This window comes from Aquarana catesbeiana, linkage group LG10 (genome assembly GCF_042186555.1).
Source record: "Aquarana catesbeiana isolate 2022-GZ linkage group LG10, ASM4218655v1, whole genome shotgun sequence".
Taxonomy (NCBI): Eukaryota; Metazoa; Chordata; class Amphibia; order Anura; family Ranidae; genus Aquarana; species Aquarana catesbeiana.
The window spans coordinates 77,476,509-77,500,306 of record NC_133333.1 but is presented as its reverse complement, the minus strand read 5'-3'; the positions used below and the strand labels follow the sequence as shown (position 1 = coordinate 77,500,306).

Here is a 23,798-nt window from a genome sequence, read left to right as displayed (position 1 = left end):
TCGGATGCAAGCCATCTGGTCCCAGTGATTTATTAATGTTAAGTTTCTCAAGTCTAATTTTAATTCCGTCCTCTGTTAACCATGTAGGTGCTTCCTGTGTTGTGTCATGAGGATAAACACTGCAGTTTTTGTTACTGAAGCCCCCCGATTCACTCGTGAAGACTGAGGAGAAGAATAAATTCAATACCTTTGCCATCTCCCCATCCTTTGTAACCAGATGTCCTTCCTCATTCTTTATGGGGCCAATATGGTCTGTCCTCCCTTTTTTACTGTTTACATACTTAAAGAATTTCTTGGGATTTTTTTTGCTCTCCTCCGCTATGTGTCTTTCATGTTCTATCTTAGCCATCCTAATTGCACCCTTACATTTCTTATTGCATTCTTTATAAATTCTGAATGCTGTGGATGATCCCTCAACCTTGTATTTTTTGAAGGCCTTCTCCTTTGCTTTTATATGCATTTTTACATTGGAGTTAAGCCATCCAGGATGTTTGTTCGCTCTTTTAAATTTATTACCCAATGGGATACATTGGCTAATGCCCTTATTTAATATGCTCTTAAAGCAAACCCATCTCTCCTCCGTATTCTTTGTTCCTAATATTTTATCCCAATTTATGCCTTTTAGCAAGGTTTGTAGTTTAGGGAAGTTGGCTCTTTTGAAATTCAGTGTCTTTGTGTTCCCTTCATGTCTCCTATTTGTGTGATTTATACTGAAACTAATTGACCTGTGATCGCTGTTACCTAAATTGCCCCGTATTTCCACATCTGTTATCAGGTCTGTATTGTTGGTAATCAGTAGATCTAGTAATGTTTTATTTCTAGTTGGTGCGTCTACCATCTGACCCATAAAATTGTCCTGCAAGACACTAAGGAACTGGCGAGCCTTAAATGAATGCGCGGTTCCCTCCACCCAGTCTATGTCTGGATAATTAAAATCCCCCATTATGATAACACTTCCCATCCTTGCTGCTAATCCAATTTGTGATAGGAGATCCGTCTCCACTTCCTCCCTCAGGTTAGGGGGCCTATAGCATACTCCCAGTATTATTTTCCCCTTAGCTTCATCCCTTTGGAGCTCTACCCATAAAGATTCCACCTCCTCCCTAGCCCCCTCAGTGATGTCATCTCTCACATTCACTTGTACATTATTCTTGATATATAGGCATACCCCTCCCCCTTTTTTACCCTCTCTGTCCTTGCGGTATAGGGTATACCCTTGAATGTTTGCCAGCCAATCATGAGAGCTGTTGAACCAGGTCTCTGAAATTCCCACAAAATCCAAATCCTCCTTGTACAACAGTATCTCTAGTTCACCCATCTTGTCCGCCAGGCTCCTGGCATTGGTGAACATGCCACATAGTTTAGACCGGTCGCATATTGTCCTCGTATTGGGTGTTTCAAGATTGCAACTTGGACTTGCTACTATACTCACCTTGTGTTTTTGTGCTTTGGTTAACCTACCACTAATGCCCCCAATACTACCCTCTGGAATATCTTCCGCGCTGGCTATCACTGTCTCTGGACCCTCCCCCCCATCGCCTAGTTTAAAAACCCCTCTAACTTTTTGGCCATCTTCATTCCCAGCAATGTTGTGCATAAAATGCCAGGACAGTTCAAACCCCCCAAAATGACCCCATTTTGGAAAGTAGACACCCCAAGCTATTTGCTGAGAGGCATGTAGAGTCCATGGAATATTTTATATTGTGACACAAGTTGCGGGAAAAAGACAATTTTTTTTTTTTTTTGCACAAAGTTGTCACTAAATGATATATTGCTCAAACATGCTATTGGAATATGTGAAATTACACCCCAAAATACATTCTGTTGCTTCTCCTGAGTACGGGGATACCACATGTGTGAGACTTTTTGGGAGCCTAGCCGCGTACGGGACCCCGAAAACCAAGCACCGCCTTCAGGCTTTCTAAGGGCGTAAATTTTTGATTTCACTCTTCACTGCCTATCACAGTTTCGGAGGCCATGGAATGCCCAGGTGGCACAACCCCCCCCAAATGACCCCATTTTGGAAAGTAGACACATCAAGCTATTTGCTGAGAGGTATAGTGAGTATTTTGCAGACCTCGCTTTTTGTCACAAAGTTTTGAAATTTGAAAAGAGGAAAAAAATTTTTTTTTTCTTGTCTTTCTTCATTTTCAAAAACAAATGAGAGCTGCAAAATACTCACCATGCCTCTCAGCAAATAGCTTGGGGTGTCTACTTTCCAAAATGGGGTCATTTGGGGGGGGTTGTGCTATCTTGGCATTTTATGGCCTTCGAAACTGTGATAGGTAGTGAGGAGTGAATCAAAAATTTACGCCCTTAGAAATCCTGAAGGCGGTGATTGGTTTTCGGGGCCCCGTACGCAGCTAGGCTCCCAAAAAGTCCCACACATGTGGTATCCCCGTACTCAGGCGAAGCAGCAGAATGTATTTTGGGGTGTAATTCCACATATTGCCCATGGCATGTTTGAGCAATATATCATTTAGTGACAACTTTGTGCAAAAAAAAAAAAAAAAAAATTGTCACTTTCCCGCAACTTGTGTCAAAATATAAAATATTCCATGGACTCAACATGCCTCTCAGCAAATAGCTTGGGGTGTCTACTTTCCAAAATGGGGTAATTTGGGGGGGTTTTGTGCCATCTTGCCATTTTATGGCCTTCAAAACTGATAGGTAGTGAGGAGTGAAATCAAAAATTTACGCCCTTAGAAATCCTGAAGGCGGTGCTTGGTTTTTGGGGCCCCGTACGCGGCTAGGCACCCAAAAAGTCCCACACATGTGGTATCCCCATACTCAGGAGAAGCAGCTAAATGTATTTTGGGGTGCAATTCCACATATGCCCATGGCCTGTGCGAGCAATATATCATTTAGTGACAACTTTGTGCAAAAAAAAAAAAAATTGGTCACGTTCCCGCAACTTGTGTCAAAATATAAAATATTCCATGGACTCAACATGCCTCTCAGCAAATAGCTTGGGGTGTCTACTTTCCAAAATGGGGTCATTTGGTGGGGGGGTTCTGCCATCTTGGCATTTTATGGCCTTCAAAACTGTGATAGGTAGTGAGGAGTGAAATTTACGCCCTTAGAAATCCTGAAGGCAGTGCTTGGTTTCTGGGGCCCCGTACGCGGCTAGGCTCCCAAAAAGTCCCACACATGTGGTATCCCCATACTCAGGAGAAGCAGCTAAATGTATTTTGGGGTGCAATTCCACATATGCCCATGGCCTGTGTGAGCAATATATCATTTAGTAACAACTTTTTGTAATTTTTTTTTTTTTTTTTGTCATTATTCAATCACTTGGGACAAAAAAAATTAATATTCAGTGGGCTCAACATGCCTCTCAGCAATTTCCTTGGGGTGTCTAGTTTCCAAAATTGGGTCATTTGTGGGGGTTTTGTACTGCCTTGCCATTTTAGCACCTCAAGAAATGACATAGGCAGTCATAAATTAAAGGCTGTGTAAATTCCAGAAAATGTACCCTAGTTTGTAGGCACTATAACTTTTGCGCAAACCAATAAATATACACTTATTGACATTTTTTTTACCAAAGACATGTGGCCGAATACATTTTGGCCTAAATGTATGACTAAAATTGAGTTTATTGGATTTTTTTTATAACAAAAAGTAGAAAATATCATTTTTTTCCGTTTATATCGCAAAAAATAAAAACGGCAGAGGTGATCAAATACCATCAAAAGAATGCTCTATTTGTGGGAAGAAAAGGACGCAAATTTTGTTTGGGTACAGCATTGCATGACCGCGCAATTAGCAGTTAAAGCGACGCAGTGCCAAATTGTAAAAAGTGCTCTGGTCAGGAAGGGGGTAAATCCTTCCGGGGCTGAAGTGGTTAAGTATGGAAAAATGCTTATCAATCTCCTAGGACTCCCTATCCTAAATAATTTACCAACCAGGTGACCAAATAGAAAACATACCCAATTTATTTTTTGAGAAAAATAGCTGCACTGTACTTCTTTTCTATTTTCTCTGTGCAAATGTTCTCCCATATACTCCTGCAAAAGAAAAATCCCTACTTCATAGGGGCATCCAAGACAACAAGATTGCCCAATACACCCTTCCACAAGCCAAAATTCCAAGTAGGCCTCCGTCTTTCAGGTTACTACCACATGGCCCAAATCTACCAATTAAAGCGGAACTACACTACATCTGATCACCACCACCACAAACCAAAAACGCAATTTAATTTATTTTTAATATTTAAAGCAAACTCCCTATCTATTCATGTCTCCAAGCTTTATTTTGCTGAGAAATCACTTTGAAAAGCACACAGCTAGCATTTCTGCCATTGCCATTGCCATCTTGAGTAAGGGCAGATGATTGATCTAGCATTTACTTCCTGGAATCCATCTGGCCTTAGCTCAGGCATGCAGGTGGGAGGGTATGCTTAGCTGAGAAAACCCCTCCTGAAGACTGCTAGGATGTATGACACCAATTGTCTAGGCCTGTAAACCAGGAAGCAACTGAAGAAACTGAATAAAAAAAATTAAAAAATATATAAATATAATATACCTTCCCATCTATTTAGTAATGCTAGCAGCATAAGGATTAAAAATGGTCATTGTTGATTAAGAGAGCAAAGTTCTTCTTTAACCCTAATACATGTCACCATAACTGTATCCCTTCTGGGTCAATCTGGAAGCCTACTCATTGTCACGGACACTGATTAATAATTTATATCTCTGTCTCTCTCCAACTCACAGGACATGCCTCCTCAACCCAATTCTATCCTATTCCATAATAGTTTGCAGTGCTGTAAAATATTCTGACAAACTAATGTCTGCCCACTTGCCCCTAAACCTCAAGATGCAAACGCTATCCTTTACAGAAGAAACAGAGCTCAGTCATGGCTAAACAAGAAAAGAAGGGGGCAGGGAGTGATAATGGTAATACCTTGTCCTAGGTGCTAAGAGACAGGTTCAGGACAAAGCACTATAATAGCTGCAGACCTGAAAAGGATCCTGTAATGTGACTTATCTAGAGATGAGAGGGACAGAAGATAGAATCCAGTACTCAGAGGGCACCTCCAGGTGTGCCCTGCAGAGATATGGCCCCGTTGGACTGTTACAATGAGATCCACTGGCAGGCTGACTAGGATAACCTTTGCTTGATGGCTGAAATGGAGAGACTCCCAGTATCAGAAGGCTCGGGTCCCAATCTACCTGCAGCTGTTTATTAAAGAGAAAAGATCTCAGGAAAGATGAATGCAAATGTGCTGAGAGAGATGTCCATCCTACTAAGGACACTAGCTAAAACTGAAACATGGTTTGCGGTGGGAGAGTTATAGTCCCTTGGAGCAGCCTATATTTTATTTTGTCTAATGTTTTTTTTCTCTTTGTGGGCAGCAATATAAACCATGGTAAAGGATTTGTGTGTATCCAAATCTGGGGGTCCAGTATGACGCTGAACAAAAGATTTGGCAACTGGGATTTTCAGCTTCAAAGTCTGGATCTAGCAGACCTAGAGAGTAAAATCCTGTTTCTTCAGGACACTAAGTTAAATGGGCTTGTTCAGTATATGCAGAGGTATAGCCATGAGATTGGGATGTGCTTTTGGGATTGTCTAGTATACAGGAACAAGAGCTATACCCAGGAATTGAAAGCTAGATTCTCTGTAAATATTCCTTATCTTCAAAACAGAGACAGTCTTTAGTTGTAAAAAGCAAATTACAATAAATCTGTATTGAACTTTAGAATAAACCTGATTAAATGTTAACAATGGTAACAATATTACTAGGCTGGATAAATACGTAATAAAAGGGCTGAAATATCTTCCTAGAGAAAGAAAATTATGTTAACTTATCTGCCAGCCATGTGACAAAAAGCTAAAGCATCTAATTGTAAAATCAGAAATAAAGAGAAAGAAGTATTGCAATTTGCAAAAAAGAAAAACACTTTATTTTAATCACAGTAATGTGTATAATAATTGTCATATAAAGGTATTAAAACCAATGACTACCTAGATGACCAAACTGTAATCTAATAACTTTTTTTTTTTAAGTTGATAAAAATCTATGCAATATCTTTCTGATAAATAAAATTGAACACAATAGAAATTGAGCTCTTGGGTTTAATGATAGAAAACAAGAGCCAATGGTGACCACTTTTCAAAAACGGACTTCATGAAACCAGCAGTTATTCTCCTACCACAATATGAGGTATTCCTATCTGCCATATTTTGCGTATACATTGTCATTGTGCAGATGAAAAAGAATTTGAAAAGTAGGCAAGCAAATTTAAGGTGAGATTCTTAAACAGTTTATAGCTATAATAATGGATCAATGGATCACAGGTGCAATGTTAGGCTCCCGCACACTGTCCCTCCGTATGGGCTTTCTGTTAGAAAGCTGGAGAAAGTGTGAATGGACTATGAGGGCACTCATTAGCACCCTCACAGTTAATTGAAAACTACAAGCCATCTGCCACGCTGGAAGATGGTACATGAAGTTTATTTATACATAGATCACTTTGAATGAAGGATGAGACTTCGGGTGTGGGAGAGAGGAACCCCAGTTGCTGAGGCTGTCTGAATACAACAGACGGTAGGAGAGATTCTTTCATCCACGCTGGAGGAATCCATTTAATCTATGCGTGTATGGCTTCATCTAATAATCATATCAGCAGAAATACCTTTCCTGTATATAAATACTGTAAATGTATGTAAATAAAGAAAGTAACTATTGAGCAAGAAACTTTTGGGAGTGTGGTGATTCATTGGAATAGTATAGCAGTGGCAAATTGGAGCCTGTGTCTGTTCCCGACACCCAATACCCAGGACACGCTGTCCAACTTTCATTTTTTTTCCCAAGGATCCATTTGGGTTTAAAAATACAGGCACATTAACATACATGCCTAAGTGCATTATAAAGTGTTTTTCATGTGTTGCAGACTATATGTTTATGGTCTGGGTATGTAACTACATTTAGTTGAACTGTAGGTGAAAAAGGGCACACATGCAAAAAGACACAAGCATTAATGCAATTAATTATGCATTTAATTTTGCAATTATTAATGCATTAAAACACTTAGGAGTCTATTTACCAATATCTGCACATTTTCACATAAGAGTCAATTAGAAAAATGTGTGAATCTTGGGTCAAAGTTTTATAAATCTTGGTGAAAACAATGATGAACAGACCCCTTAAAAACGAGTTACAAACTTTTTTCACAAAATAAAACACTGGATTACTGGTCCTTTCAAATTCTTCCTACAGTTGTAATTAACTAATAGATTCCTGTGTAGTTTAGCACTATTTCCAAATGACTTAGGAGTTCACCTTGAGTAGGTAGATGAGGGTCGACCCCGTAGCTGGTCTATCTCTAACTGCATGCGTTCAATCTCAGCCATTAGTTGCTCCTAGAGGAGAAATACAAAGTGTTTACTGCAGCTATTCAAAATTTGATAAAGACAGGTCAGACTCTTGAAACCAGTTCACATTAGACATGTTTAAATAAGACCTTTGAAAACGTTATCAAGGTAATTAAAATACATCTGAACGAAATATTTAAAACTATCTTCTACATAAGGTGGCAAAAATCCTTAAATAAAATAAACCCTGTAAAGTTTTTTTTTTTTTTTTTTTTAAATAACAAACATGTTATACCTACCTCCTCTGTGCAAGGGTTTGCACAGAGTGGCCCCGATCCTCCTCCTCTGGGGTCCTCCAGTGGCGCTCCTGGCTCCTCCCCGCATCGAGTGCCCCCCTTGGAGACCGGCATTCCAAGGAGACACCCATGCGGGCGTGCTCGCGAGTCCTGCTGCTGCGCTCATTGACACAGACACTGGATTTGATTGACAGCAGTGGGAGCCAAAGGCTGCGCTGCTATCAATCTATCCAATGAGGACCCTAGACAGCGGCTGGAGCTGCTGTGCTTGTCCCCGTCGATGGAACCACCGGGTTCAGGTAAGTAAAAGGCACTACAGAGAATTCATTAAGGTGAAAAACCTTGAGGGTTTATATAACTACTGCCCTGTTCATTTACATAACAGCACTCACAACTCTAGAACAATGTCTAATATTGGCCACAGACATTTATTTACTGCCAGATGTACAATGTGCCTGTATTTTTTATGTGACAGTTTCTCCCTTTAAATGAAGGCTAAAAAGATTATGTGAAAAGTTTATATGTTTTTAAAATATGTACAGTAAAGATACAAAGAAAAAGTCAAGGATCACAACATAAAATTTCAAGCAAAACATTCATCAGGTGTTACCACAAAGGGAATTCTAAAGAAAATTAGTTGGTTACTACTTTTTAATGTTTTTTCTTTGAATAAAGAATAAACACCTCACGGAGGGTACATTATTCTTTCTCACAAAACCAACAGTAATCCTTCAGGTAAATGCATAGTTTTCTTAAGCTGGAAATACACGACTATAATTTGCAGCTCTTGGTGGCCCAATCTGCATTTTTGTTGAACACTGTTCAGCCAATCAGAACAGTGTCTGCAATAAATCAGATGCAGGGCGATTCCTTCACCCACACTGTTTAGTGCGTATGGAAGAATTAATTAGAGAAATCTAGACATGTATGTCTAAGCTTTACTCTTAAGTTCAAGAGCTTCTTCTTTCGCATTCAAATCTCTGATATCTTCCTTTGCTTGTCCTGTCATGCACTGCCCGGTAGACATTAGATCAGCCTATCTCAACCAGGGTGCTGCCTGGGTTCTTCAGGGGTACCTTGGCAAAATGCCTAGAAAATTGCAAAGAAAAACAGTTGAACCAATCCTGCCTTATTTTACACAGAGTCACAGGTTGTTACTACCATTACTACTACATCATACACTACTGACCCTGTGCTGGGCCAATCATTTGCGTCCTACCTGCTGACACCCACACAGCAATTTTGGTTTCCCCTGCCTATCTCCCAGTGCCTGGACAACTATAGCTGCGTAAGAGAGAGAAATTGAGGTAGAAAGGCTGCTGCCTATGCTCTGTCTATGCACTGCCACTGCATGAAGCTGTTCCATTCAGCACAGAATAGGGTTACCACCTCATCCCTTTAAACTCAAACACATATGAATTACACAGGTTTTGAGGATAATTTAATGCAGATAAGGCACCAAGTGAGTTTAATTACCATCTTAATCAACCATAGAACCTGTGTAATTAATATGTGTTCGGTTTTAAAGGGATGAGGTGGCAACCCTAGCACGGAACCTTGTCCAGCTCAGCACAGAAACTGGAAGCTAGAGAGAGATCACTCTAGTACTGGTGTCTACTACTGTAATTTCCAGCTGTCAGAAGCATTGTTCCACTGGTGCAAGTTAATTTAATGAAGTTATTTAACTTCTAAACACAATACTGATCCCTAGTAGTGTACTGACTATACTAACCGCTCTCCTGCTTGTTCTTAATTTCGATATTGTTGCAACTGACATTGCCAGGTGTCACAAAGAGAGGTTGCTGGGGAACCCCATTAAAGTTCTGCTATGGGGCTCCATGAATTGTAGGGTCACCAATGCAGCGCACCAGAATACATGGTAATTCTAAGTTTTATTTTCTTAGAATCCTAGACAGAACAAGGTCTCTCACATTAAGTAGTTTATTTTGAAAGTAGTTCAGGTTCTGCTGTCTTTATCTAAGTACATTCATTAAAAGGCATTATTATCTTAGAGACCTTTACTGGAAAAAGCAACTGCATAATTCTCATTACAATAATCAATACACCAAACTGCATGTGATCCTACAAGTCAATCTGTGTTGCATGCTGGGCAATTTTTCTCTTACAAAAAATTTCAGACACAGATGCTTCATGCCAGTAAGGCCCCATTCACACTAGCGCGTTTTTTGATGCATTTTGCATTTTGCAGAAATGCACGGGAATTTTTTAACATGGGTTCCTATGGAACATGTTCACATCAATGCTTTTTTGTATCTCTGCGTTTTTGGAAAGGGTCGGGGACTTTTTTTCATGCAAAAAGCAGCGTTTTGCATGTAATGGTTTTCAATGGACAAGCATCAAAAACGCAAGTGCACCGGTTTTGCAGCGTTTTTGATGCGTTTTTGGTGCGTTTTTGCCGTTTTTTTTATTTTTTATTTTTTGTAATTTTTTTGTAAGACTAAAAAAAAATGAAAAAAAAAAAAAAAAAAAAAAAACGCAAAAACGCAAATCGCGGCAAAAACGCGGCAAAAACGCCGCAAAAACGCTACAAAAACGCTGCTCAAAAACGTGGCAAGCATGAAAAAAAACCCTCCAAAAACGCTCAAAAGCAACATGCATAGGTGTGAATCGAGCCTAAAGGAGTGTTTAACGAATAGTCGAACACCTGCCTGTAGATGGCAATCTTATACATTTTGGAAGTAATGGCATTGCTGGAACATATTCAAGGCAACTTGTTTAGCTACAGGTATATGCTGTGCCTAAGTATTGTTTCATACACACCTTGCTCAGAAGAAGTTCCTCCTGAAGCTTTTTCATGTTAGCTATCTCTTCCGAGAGAGTGTTCTGACATAAAAGAAGCAAGCAAATGCAAGAAAAGAAAAAGGTTTAGATGCAAGCTTGAGAGAGAAAGATCAGATGGGGAGACAATAATGTCTCAGGAAATCTAAGTGAAATGTCAGATGGCTACAAGTCAGCAGCAACCAGTAATAAAAACCAGTGAAAGACTATGACATTTACTGCAGTGTTGTTACATTTCAATAGTAAGCCTTCTGAAAATTAAATCAGGTTATCAACTTCTAGCTGTACCATAAACTGCTAGTTGACTGGCTGTCTAGTGACCTTTTGGCTTTAAAGCAGGCCATACGCCAGTAGAATTAAAACGATTTGTTCTATTTTCTGATTAGTAGAGTGAACTCAACATTAGTTTCAATCGTTGTGACAAGAACATTAGAAGGAGAAGGATAGAAATGTTTCTTCAATGGACAAGATTCTAAGTGAGAATGTGTTTTTCATTTGGGAAAAATCATACACATTGTAATTAAACCTGTTTAATAAAGCTGGGATTCCATTCAAATAGCAGGTCTAGATGAAATTGTAAAGGCTTTCAAACTACATTAGTTGACTCAATCAGAAAGAAAGAACATCATAACAAAACATTTTTTATGACCGTCACACATCTGTAACAAGCATAGAGATCAGGTGTTCTGACTACACTGATCCTTCACTTGCTGCATTCTTCCTAGAGTGCTAGGTTGTACCTAGGTTTTTCTGTAGCGTAGGTAAATTGCTTGGCTTGGCTGGCAGCCAAGCCTTTTTTGAATTTGTGTCAGTGTGCGTGATCCAGGGAGGCTGAATGACTCATCAGGTAGCACCTCTGGTCCCTCCCCCTACTTGCTGGAACCTTAGAGAAGTTTCCTGAAGAATGGGAGGGAGGTTAGGAGGCGTTGCCTGGTGCATCCCCAGCAAAGTGGAGTGACAGGGGGTAGGCTCCTCTTAAATACTCAGTCAGGACAGCAGGGGCAGTTTGGAGTTTGTTTGGAAGCTGAAGATGGAATGCTGAGGAGGCTGTCGGAGGCCCTTGAGGGGGTAGCCTCCTAGTCCTGGGGGGGGGTTGACCTTGGGCTTGGGGCTCGGGTGCTGGAGGGATCCTCTCAAAACACACAGAGGAGTCCTGTCCAGAGGCACAGGAGCAACAGTGAGGACACCAGGAGCCAGCAAGCACTTCCAGGAGATCTCCAGGGAGAAAACAGCCGGGTGGCTGGGGAGTGAGACAGTCTGGGAGGACTGTGGGAAGTAGCCAGTAGGGCTAGGGAAAGGGGCAGCTACAGCTCAGTGGGTTGGCAGTGCTTGAAGAGATGGTGCTGGGATCAGTAGCCACATGAATGTAGCTGGACACTGGGACTACCTGTAAAGGGCTGTTGCTTGATCTGGTTGAGTGCCTTGCCAGATCCCTTAACCGCTTGCTGACCAGCCAACATCATTATACTGTGGCAGGTCAGCTCGTTCCCGCAAATCGCCGTAGCTGTACGTCGGCCCCTTTAATAGCAATAGCAGGCGCGCATGCGCGCTGCACAGCAGGAGAGCTGATGCGCGTGGCCAGCGGCCGCGATGTCCGCCAGCCACCTGCGATCACTCCACAGAGAGCCAGAATGGGGATCTGTCAATGTAAACAAACCGTTCTCCGTTCTGATAGGGAAATACAGAGTGATCATCTGTTCCTAGTGATTAGGAACGGCGATCTCTCAGTACTCCTAGTCAGTCCCCTCCCCCACAATTAGAAAACCTCCCAGAGAACACATTAACCCGTTGATCGCCCCCTAGTGTTAACCCCTTCCCTGCCAGTGTCATTTATACAGTAATCGGTGCATTTTTATAGCACTGATCGCCGTATAACTGTCACTGGTCCCAAAAAAGTGTCAAAAGTGTCCGATTTGTCTGCCGCAATCCCGCTAAAAAACGCTGATCACCGCCATTACAAGTAGAAAAAAATTAATAATAAAAATGCCATAAATCCTATTTTTTAGACGCTATAACTTTTGTGCAAACCAATCAATATACGCTTATTGTGATTTTTTTTTTTTTTTTACCAAAAATATGAAGAAGAATACATGGTCTAAACTGATGAAGAAATTCGTTTTTTTAATTTATTGGGGGGCTATTTATTAAAGCAAAAATTAAAAAATATATTTTTTTTTCAAAATTGGCTTTTTTTTTTTGTTTATAGTGCAAAAAAATAAAAAGCGCAGAGGTGATCAAATACCACCAAAATAAAAAAAGGACATCAATTTTGTTTGGGTACAGCGTAGCACGACCGCGCAATTGTTAGTTAAAGTGACACAGTGCAGTATTGCAAAAAATGGCCTGGTCGTTATCCACTTCAATACAGGGCACTTATACACCTTCCTGCCCAGACCAATTTTCAGCTTTCAGCGCTGTCGCAGTTTGAATGACAATTGCGCGGTCATACAACACTGTACCCAAACTAAATTTTTACCATTTTGTTCCCACAAATAGAGCTTTCTTTTGGTAGTATTTGATCACCTCTGCAGTTTTTATTTTTTGCTACACAAATAAAAAAAGACCGAAAATTTTGAAAAAAATAAAAGTTTTGCTTTTGTTTCTGTTAAAAAAAAATTGTAAATAAGTAAGTTTTCTCTTTCATTGATGGGCACTGATAAGGTGGCACTGACAGGCACTGATAAGGTGGCACGATGAGGTGGCACCAATGAGCGGGCACTGACAGGCACTGACGATAGGCACTGATATGCGGCACTGATATGCAGCACTGATGGGCATTGATAGGCGGCACTGATGGGCACTCATGGGTGGCAATGGGTGGCACTGTTGGGTACTGATAGGCGACATTGATGGGCACTGAAAGGCTGCAAAGATGGGTTCTTATGGGTGGCACTGATAGGCGGCACTGATGGGCACTGATAGGCGGCACTGCTGGGCACTGATACGTGGCACTGATGGGCACTGATACAGGGCACTGATATGAGGCACTGATAGGCATCCCTGATGGCACTGGCAGTGGTAGGCTGTGGAGTGGGCACTGATTGGCAGCTGCCTGGGCATTGATTGGCAGCTGCCTGGGCACAGATTGGTATTTCCCTGAGGGTTTAGGGGGCATACCTGGTGGTCCAGTGTGGATGGCTTCCCTGGTGGTCCTGGGCGGCTTCCCTGGTGGTCCTGGGTGGGATCCGAGGGGGGCTGTGCTGATAAACAATCAGCACAGACCCCCCCCGTCAGGAGAGCAGCCAATCAGCTCTCCTCTACTCGCGTCTGTCAGGCGCGAGTGAGGAAAAGCCGATCACCGGCTCTTCCTATTTACATCGTGATCAGCCGTGATTGGACACGGCTGATCACATGGTAAAGAGTCTCCGTCAGAGACTCTTTACCTAGATCGGAGTTGTGGTGTGTCAGAGTGACACACCGCAAAATCGATCGCCGCGATGCGCGCCCCCTGGGGCGCGCAGTGGCTTAATATCCTGATCATGTCATGTGACTTCTGGTCAGGATATTGAAACCACTTTGCCACTGTCATTTTGCTATATGGCGGGCAGCAAATGGTTAAGGAGGAAAATCTTCTTGGGGTGAAGTGGTTAAACAGTGTTCCAGCTGGGTGTGTGTTGTTCTGCAAGCAAGTGATGTGCTGGAGGAAGAGGAGAGCATACAGAGAGTGTATATAGTTAGAGTGTCCCTGAAGAGACTTTTGTTCCAGTCAAGAGGGCATCTAATAATGCCCCTATCCCCATCCAAGTTTATTAACCCCTAAATAAAAAAACAAAACAAAGTTGCTGGACTGTTTTCCTGTCTCAAGCGAGCCTGTGGAAACTTAGGGGGTGTTTGGCTGTGCAGGATGGGGGATTACTATTCACCAGCAGGTCCTACGGGGATGTGCTACACACAAATAAAATTTCTGTCTTAGATCTGTTTTATCTACCAAAGGGCTCTAATGTTGTGCAGAGGCCCTTGTCATCTTACCCATGCAGGTGACAACATAGGCAGGATTACAACAGATTTCAAAATCTACAATTCTGCAGTCTGTCACACTACCCCACCTTTTGTGTTAAAGGAAATTGTAAATTCTGTATATACACTGGGGCAAAAAAGTACTTAATCAGCTACCAATTGTGCAAGTTCTCCCACTTAAAAAGATGAGAGAAGCCTGTAATTGTCATCATAGGTATACCTCAACTATGAGAGACAAAATGTGGAAACAAATCCAGACAATCACATTGTCTGATTTTTGAAAGAATTTATTTGCAAATGATGGTGGAAATATGGTGGAGTATTTTGTCAATATCAAAAGTTCATCTCCATACTTTGTTATATATCCTTTGTTGGCAATGTCAGAGGTCAAACGTTTTCTGTAAGTCTTCACAAGGTTGCCACACACTGTTGCTGGTATGTTGGCCCATTCCTCCATGCAGATCTCCTCTAGAGCAGTGATGTTTTGGGGCTTTCGCTGGGCAACATGGATTTTCAACTCCCTCCAAAGGTTTTCTATGGGGTTGAGATCTGGAGACTGGCTAGGCCACTCCAGGACCTTGAAATGCTTCTTACGAAGCCACTCCTTTGTTGCCCGGGCGGTGTGTTTGGGATTATTGTCATGCTGAAAGACCCAGCCACATTTCATCTTTAATGCCCTTGCTGATGGGAGGAGGTTTGCACTCAAAATCTCACAATACATGTCCCCATTCATTCTTTCATATACACGGATCAGTCGTCCTGTTCCCTTTGCAGAGAAACAGCCCCAAAGCATGATGTTGCCACCCCCACGCTTCACAGTAGGTATGGTGTTCTTTGGTTGCAACTCAGCATTCTCTCTCCTCCAAACACGACAAGTTGTGTTTCTACCAAACAGTTCTACTTTGGTTTCATTTGGCCATACGACATTCTCACAATCCTATTCTGGATCATCCAAATGCTCTCTAGCAAACCTCAGATGGGCCCGGACATGTAATGGCTTAAGCAGGGGGACACGTCTGGCACTGCAGGATCTGAGTCCCTGGAGGCGCAGTGTGTTACTGATGGTAGCCTTTGTTACGTTGGTCCCAGCTCTCTGAAGGTCATTCACTAGGTCCCCCCGTGTGGTTCTGGGATTTTTGCTCACCGTTCTTGTTATCATTTTGACCCCACTGTGTGAGATCTTGCGTGGAGCCCCAGATCAAGGGAGATTATCAGTGGTCTTGTATGTCTTCCATTTTCTAATTATTGCTCTCACAAAATATTTCTTCACACCAAGCTGCTTGCCTATTGCAGTCTTCCCAGCCTGGTGCAGGTCTACAATTTTGTTTCTGGTGTCCTTTGACAGCTCTTTGGTCTTCACCATAGTGGAGTTTGGAGTGTGACTGTTTGAGGTTGTGGACAGGTGTCTTTTATACTGATAACAAGTTCAAACAGGTGCCATCAATACAGGTAATGAGTGGAGGACAGAGGAGCCTCTTAAAGAAGAATATATAGGTCTGTGGGAGCCAGAAATCTTGCTTGTTTTTAGGTGACCAAATACTTATTTTCCACCATCATTTGCAAATAAATTCTTTCAAAAATCAGACAATGTGATTGTCTGGATTTGTTTCCACATTTTGTCTCTCATAGTTGAGGTATACCTATGATGACAATTACAGGCCTCTCTCATCTTTTTAAGTGGGAGAACTTGCACAATTGGTGGCTGACTAAATACTTTTTTGCCCCACTGTAATTGTATTCAATTTTGTATCTGTGCCTATGTATTGGACGCTGCACTCACTGTACACATGGCACTAATAATGTTTTGATTACATATTGAGTCCTGATTAGAATTTAGCCTGCGTGTGCTGCACCCCTTGTTACCATAAAAGTACAAATGTAATATTCCTGCGTAATCATGTGTATAAAAAACTTCAATTGCACTGAATAAACAGAACAGTTATTTGTAAAGATGCTGAGTGTATCTTTGTGTCAGTCCCCTACTGCAGTAGTTATTATTTAATTTGGAACCACTAATCAATATGAGGTTAGGAGTTGCCTATCTATAAAATTTCCAGAACATTTTGTCTGTTAATTGGAGTACTACAGAATATTATCACCCTGAGGTCTCTCCTTCCTATAAACACACTGAAGTACCTCCTCCTCCCACGCATCAGCTAAGAGTGCAGGCAATACCACTGCAAACGCAATGTTCATTTTCACGGCAGCTCAGTATAAAAAATAGCCTTCAGCAAGCCGGTATAGTTTAACTGAAAAAAAAAATTTCATGATTTATGAAGAAATGCTGCCATTGAAGTTGTATTTAGCAGAACTATTTTCAAGAGTTGATCTCTAAGAAGCTAACACACTTGGCAGCTTCTGTCACTCAAAAATCTCATTGTTTAAGTTATGTGCAAACTGTTCTGGCCTAGAAAATAAACAGTTTCGACAATGATCAGTCACTTAGTTGACCAAACACGTACCTTCTCTTCCAAGGCACCCATTCTCTCCTTAAGATGCAGCTGTAACCTCTCATTTGATTCAGACAGGAGTTTATCGACTGTTTCTGACAGGCGTTTGTTGTGCTCATCGTTCATTCTTTCTCTTTGACGAGCCTGTAGAAGACAGCAAGTGTTTAACAGGCACAAGTAAAAGACATAAAAAGATTATGACTCCTACTAGACAATCTGAATGGGAACTATCAAAGACTAGAATTTTTGGGGGGCTGGAATGAATTGGTTGAAAGCAAACCTGTTGTCTGTACACAGGGAAATAAGCCATTTTGTCTAATGAAACAAAAGGGACTATAGACATACAGTGGAATTAACATGGATTGTTTAAGGATTTGCATCATTTATCCACTTCAGCCCCGGAAGAATTTACCCCCTTCCTGACCAGAGCACTTTTTGGGATTCGGCACTGCGACGCTTTAACTGACAATTGCGCGGTCATGCGACATTACACCAAAACAAAATTGACGTCCTTTTTTTCCCACAAATAGAGCTTTCTTTTGGTGGCATTTGATAACCTCTGTGGTTTTTATTTTTTGCGCTATAAACAAAAAAAGAGCATACTTTTTTAAAAAAAAGCATTATTTTTTACTTTTTGCTATAATATCCCCCCAAAATATAAAAAAAAACTACAAAAAAATGGTCCCGATTATTGGTGAAACACCCAGAATAAATGGCACCACATCCCTGAAGGAAAAATTAGTAAAAGTGGGGAGAAGCAAGGGATTTTAACGGTGCAGAAGAATCCACAAAAAAGAATAGTATTAGATAAAAAAATATAATTTTTAATATGCATTCAAAGTTAAAAAGGCACACGAAGAACAGATATTTCACAGGTATTGTAGTGTTTAATAGTTACGGTGGTCGCAAAAAGCAGGTAAATTTCAAATGATAAAGCTGCACATTAACCCGACATGTTTCGCTGAAATGCTTCCTCAAGGGATGTGCAGCCAGAAAACTGATATCAACATAAACGCTACAAATATGGAAGTAAAGAAATAATAATATAAGCAACAGACAAATTATACATATTCATGTTATTTTCAAAATACAAAAATTTTGAAAATAACATGAATATGTATAATTTGTCTGTTGCTTATATTATTATTTCTTTACTTCCATATTTGTACAGTTTATGTTGATATCAGTTTTCGGTCTGCACATCCCTTGAGGAAGCATTTTAGCGAAACATGTCGGGTTAATGTGTGGCTTTATCATCTGAAATTTACCTGCTTTTTGCGACCACCGTAACTGTTAAACACTGCAATACCTGTGAAATATCTGTTCTTCTTGTGTCTTGTTAACTTTGAATGTATATTAAAAATTATATTTTTTATCTAATACTATTCTTTTTTGTGGATTCTTCTGCACCGTTAAAATCCCTTGCTTCTCCCCACTAAAACTATTTTTTTCCTCAGTTTAGGCCGATATGTATTCTTCTACTTATTTCTGGTAAAGAAAAAAATCGCAATTAGTGCATATTGATTGGTTTGCGCAAAAGTTATAGCGTCTACAAAATAGGGGATAGATTTATGCCATTTTTATTATTATTTTTTTTTATTAGTAATGACGACGATCTGCGATTTTTATCGTGACTGCAACATTATGGCGGACACATCAGACCCTTTTGACACTATTTTGCTTCGGTTGAACTTAATTGCGAGGTCCCAAGAGGACTCCACTGCCGCCCCTTTTATATACAAGCGCTTTTTATTTACTTCATCATGTAAGTGTATCTCTTTTTATTTAATAAATACGTTGTCTACGGTATCACGCTATGTAGTCCCTTTTTGTGCCTTTTATGAACCTTGCGTGGAGAGATCCAGCATTGCCTGTGGAGAGGATGCATCACTAGAGCAGCCCGGGTCAGTGTCTCCTGCCAAGATCCTCTCACTATTGCCAGGGTGCAATAAAAAGCTTGGTTTGACCCTAACAGCATATGCTGGCTTGGGGTTCAAACCCTCCGGTAAGCTCCCACCTTTTACATCCAAGCACACTGCATGTTTTTGAAGACACAGTGGTGAATAGTGTGATTCATATATGGAATATCCCATCTATTGATGAGACTTTTTAAATGACTGCAGAACATTAATCTCTGAGACTCTTTCTGCTGTATGTTGGTGAAGGCGCTCCTCACCTCACATGTTGGGTAGTGACCCATCCAGTCCCAACTCACTGATTGTCCATTTAACATATTTTCTATTTTCAATTTGATTTATTTATGCTACCTTTATTGTTGTACATTATACTTTGGTTATAAGCTATTTTATCAGTTTAAGATATCTTGTCTTAAATAGCGCTACACATTTTTTGTTTATTATCCTCAGCAATAGCTTTGGAGGCTGTACCTGGACCCTGTTGGACTGCACAATTGTGGGGTTAGTCTGGAATGTGGCCTTTGGACACCGGGCTCCGCACGAGCATACTGTGTTACTTAGCCGCAGAGTAGCTTCTGGGTCTTAAACCGTGGCACAGCCTCTGGTGTGACCTAGTCTCTGAAAACTAACTTGTGAGAAGGCCCTGTGGACGGAGCACTGGGAGCTACCTCACTGTTAGGACTGTTGGGCTATATTAATGTTCTATTTTCTGTCAGTTTACCACAGAAAGTGTTAATTCTGAGGGCCTGCACAAGGACTAACTAGGTTAAGGGAGTATCACTTGTGTGAACTTCAGGCTTTTGTTCCCACCATTCAGGGTAAGGTATAATTTTCCTGCTTCTACTTTTCATTGCAAGTGACACAGGGATCTTCCTTGGTTGATCTTGGCCATCTGTCTACAGTGACTTGGTCACCTAAGGCTGTCCGAACATCCCCCTACTATCAGCCAATTTGTAAGTACCCAAAGTTTAGCATTATACCCTGAGCTACATTATCACTGCCTTACAGTGACACATGGGTAATGTGTTTATCTAGCTCAAGTTCCACCAAAAGCTTTCCTCTGCTGCCTGCAGTATACCCACTCAAGGGCCTGACATCGACATTCTGGAATACTGTACTATTATTATTATTATTATTATTATTAATAAACAGGATTTATATAGCGCCAACAGTTTACACAGCACTTTACAACATGAGGGTAGACAGTACACTTACAATACAAATCAATACAGGAGGAATCAGAGGGCCCTGCTCGTTAGAGCTTACAATCTAGAAGGGAGGGTCAAGTGGAAACAAAAGGGGTGAGCTGATGGAGAAAATTAAGAAACAGTTGTTAGGTGTGGGTAGGCTTCTCTGAAGAGAAGGGTTTTTAGGGATTGTCTAAAAGCTAATAGAGTAGGAGATAAGCGGACAGATTGGGGTAAGGCATTCCATAGGATTGGAGGGGCTTTGGAAAAGTCCTGGAGGCGAGCATGGGAGGAGGTGATGAGGGAGCTAGAGAGCAGAAGGTCTTGAGAGGAACGAAGAGAACGAGTAGGTTGGTATTTAGAGACTAGGCTAGTGATGTAGCTGGGGGCTAAATTGTGGATGGCTTTGTACGTAGTTGTTAGTATTTTGAATTTAATTCTTTGGCCGACCGGAAGCCAGTGGAGGGATTGACAGAGAGGGGTAGCAGAGATAGAGCGATTGGTAAGGTGGATGAGTCTGGCAGCAGCATTCATGATGGATTGAAGAGGTGATAGACTATGTAGACAGGGCTGGTGCAAGGATTTTTGACACCCTAGGCGAGACCTCATTTTGCCGCCCCCCCTGGCTTCACTCCTGACTCCACCCCCTTTGCCCTGCCCATGTATACCCAACCTTTTTAATGAATCGCCCCCTAAAATGCAGCCCACCAGCGCCCATCAAATGCAGCCTCACCAGCGCCCTTCAAATGCAGCCTCATCAGCGCCCTTCTAATGCAGCCTCACCAGTGCCCATCAATGCAGCCTCACCAGTGCTATCAATGCAGCCTCATCAGCACCCATCAATGCAGCCTCATCAGCGCCCATCAAATTGTAGCCTCATTAGCACCCATCAAATGCAGCCTCACCAGTGCCCATCACTGCAGCCTACCAGCGCCCATCAATGCAGCCTACCAGCGCCCATCAAATTGCAGCCTGCCAGCGCCTATCATTGCAGCCTACCTGTGCCCATCAATGAATGTTTGCTTGCTTCCATTCGTTCGGGAGTCGGGACACAGACATGGTCCTCCAACCTCCAACGCTGCTGCACCTCTAACACTATGTGTGAATGAAATGGCAGCTGCCTGCTGATGCTGAGACTTAGTTGCCTGCTGCAGAGAGAAGAGAGTAGGAACACCAGTGGCCGGGCTCCCTAGGCAGCAGTGTGCCCTAGGCGGCTGCCTAGTTTGCCTAGGGGTAGCACCGGCCCTGTATGTAGAGGTAAGCCAATGAGAAGGGAGTTGCAGTAGTCGAGGCGAGAGATGACCAGTGAGTGAATTAAGAGCTTTGTTGTGTCATTGGTTAAAAATACTATGTACTATGCTTGAATCCTCAGAGTTTCATAGCACTGTTAGAAGTGGCTCCCTCCTCAGTTCTCTGGTGGGAATATTTCACTGCAGTTATGCAGGATTTCAGGGGTCAAACTGCAACTCTATTACTGACTCTTACCACAGGGGCCATAAACTTACTTCCACGCCTTCCAATGCAGAACAATTACCTGATCTGCCTGTGGCTGCAGTGGCTTTTGATTCTTCTGTTTCAGAACCTCTGTCAGATGAGAAGTCTTAGAAATCCTTGGTGGATGGTATTGCCTTTGAGGAGCCTCAGGCAGCTACTACTATTCCCAGACTTAAAGAGACCTGTTTGGCTCTCATTGAGGCAGAGCCCTCCACTTTGAAATTAGAAGAGCAACCCGCAAATTCTACCAGTGCTACTACTAGGGCTAGGATCTGTTATGGGTACCAAGACTACTAAAATCTTTCTGGTGACCCGTTAGCCCCAGATGTTCTTTTCCAGGACTGGAACACTCTAGGTAAGCTGTGCACTCCTCCTAAAGCTTAAGAGTTCTTTACCCATTTGATGAGTCTTTTACTATAAAGTGGGCTTTTCTCATGGTGGACCTCACAACTACCTGTCTTAATAAGGCACAGACAAAAAAAACTCATGTGGTTGTGGGTGTAATTGCCGTCATCCCTTTAGATAATTGCAAAACATGTCCTCATTCTTGGGATTTTTAAGGCAATTCAAATGTTATTTTATATAAAAAATATATTTTATTAAAGTAGCTTTAAAATTGCAATATAAAAACAGTACATCGTTTTTCAAAAATTACAAAATTATCATGACACAAAAAGTGCTTTCAACAAAACAGTATATTTGAGATGCATGGAAGTGGTATTCCCCAACTACTTGCTTATGAAATCCACCATGGTGGTGAGCTGATGGAAATGTCCAGTAGATGGGGGTATCCAACGCGTTTCGAAATTTGGATATTGATATAAATAATTTCTTCCTCAGGGGTTTTTACCGCTTCTGCAATAAAGGTAATATCACTTTAAGAATTGATATGTTGTAAACATATAAATAATGTCCATTATCATGCATTCAAAAATACTCACATCATATTCTCTCTTTTGTTAGAGCACTCCCATAGCCCGAAAGGGGGACTCTCATATGTCAGCTATGTCACCGTTTGTGTGGTACAAAGACCGCTGGCGAATGTCCAAAAATTAGACCCCAATGCTTTAAAAAAAGGGAAAAAATAATAACTACACTGAGTATCAAAAAATATATCTATTCATGTCCCTTCCCAAGTGTTTAGCCCTCAAAGGGGCATTGTCTAGAGAGACACAGCAAAAGTACTTACAGGTAAGTGGTGCCGTACGGTCCAAGGCTGCCCCATAGAAAAATCATGCTTCTCAATCCTCCCTAGATTGGCTCCTGTTCATATGGATAGGAGAGTTGCAAAGTCCTGTCCTTAACCACAGATGTGGAAAGGAGGAATGGAATCTGATGAGATCTCCAGCGTTCCAATATAATTTGCATGCGCGTCGTGATGGTGTAATGTGTCGCTGCATCATATCCGGTCTCCACGATGACAATATCCGGAGACCAGTATGCGCCCATATTGGAGACGACACGCCACCGACATAGGATATCTCCAGTGCTTGGGAGCCTAGGAATATCTCCCAGCTCTCCAAGCATACTGGAGACTTAGGAAAGGCCCCAAGCAACATTGCAGGGGTCTTTCTGTGCCGGGATCCCAAATCTAAACTGAGGGAGTGCTCACGCCAATACAATGGAGTTTCTTCATCATAATGTTTATATGGAACATACAAAATAAACATGAAAAATCAAAAACCAACAAAAACAACAAAAAATTATAAATATATAACAGATATATAGCAAAGGAAACCCAAAAGGTATTTTCTTAATATCCATTTCTTCATCATACAGGTACCAAACATTAGGTCATCTAAAAGTCAGAGATCTTATTCCAATCCCCTCCTCTGTATGTAGTATGAACCCGATCCAGCACCGTGAAATTGACCTTTGGCATTCTATATTTATGCCTTCTAGCCCAGAGGCAGATATAAATTGCCAATTTTCCTGCTATGCATATGTTTGCTAATACGTTGCCCTAATTCTCATTGGGGTTTTCCTATATAGAATGAGCCACATTGACATTGCAGCAAATTGACTACACCCTTAGTTTTGCAATTTGCCAAATTGGCCAATTGGCTGAAAATCATCCACCATTTGGTAGAATTAAGTGACTCATTCTCTTTACAACTGGGCAGTATGTTCATGTCCCACAGGGAAAAGTACCTTGTGTTTTACAAAGATCCTTTTACCAGACCTCCCCTGTATTCACTTTGTACTAGTGATTCCCCAGTTGATCCTGCTTTTTTGTATGAAGTTTGGGAATTATTTGTCATTAAATTTCCAAGAACTGTGTCCTCAATGAGAATAGACCAGTATTTTTTGTAAGGATTCTCCTGATTTTTTTATGTTCATTTGAATATTGCAATATTAGCCTTGTGGTATTGTCTTTCC

General features: G+C 41.4%; 1 protein-coding gene across 8 annotated transcripts in view; it reads right to left on the bottom strand.

Moving 5' to 3' along the window:
- The window catches only part of PPFIA3 (PTPRF interacting protein alpha 3), a 715,578-nt gene that overhangs the window by 260,720 nt on the left and 431,060 nt on the right, over positions 1-23,798 (bottom strand). For 6 of the 8 annotated variants that reach the window (XM_073602297.1, XM_073602301.1, XM_073602303.1 and 3 more), the window contains 3 exons: positions 16,835-16,966; positions 10,398-10,460; positions 7,289-7,368 (listed from right to left, as the gene is read on the bottom strand). In XM_073602297.1, the coding sequence (XP_073458398.1) occupies positions 7,289-7,368; positions 10,398-10,460; positions 16,835-16,966 (275 nt within the window). The remainder of the gene's footprint in view (positions 1-7,288; positions 7,369-10,397; positions 10,461-16,834; positions 16,967-23,798) is intronic. The other 2 variants (XM_073602302.1, XM_073602304.1) reach the window with 1 other exon arrangement.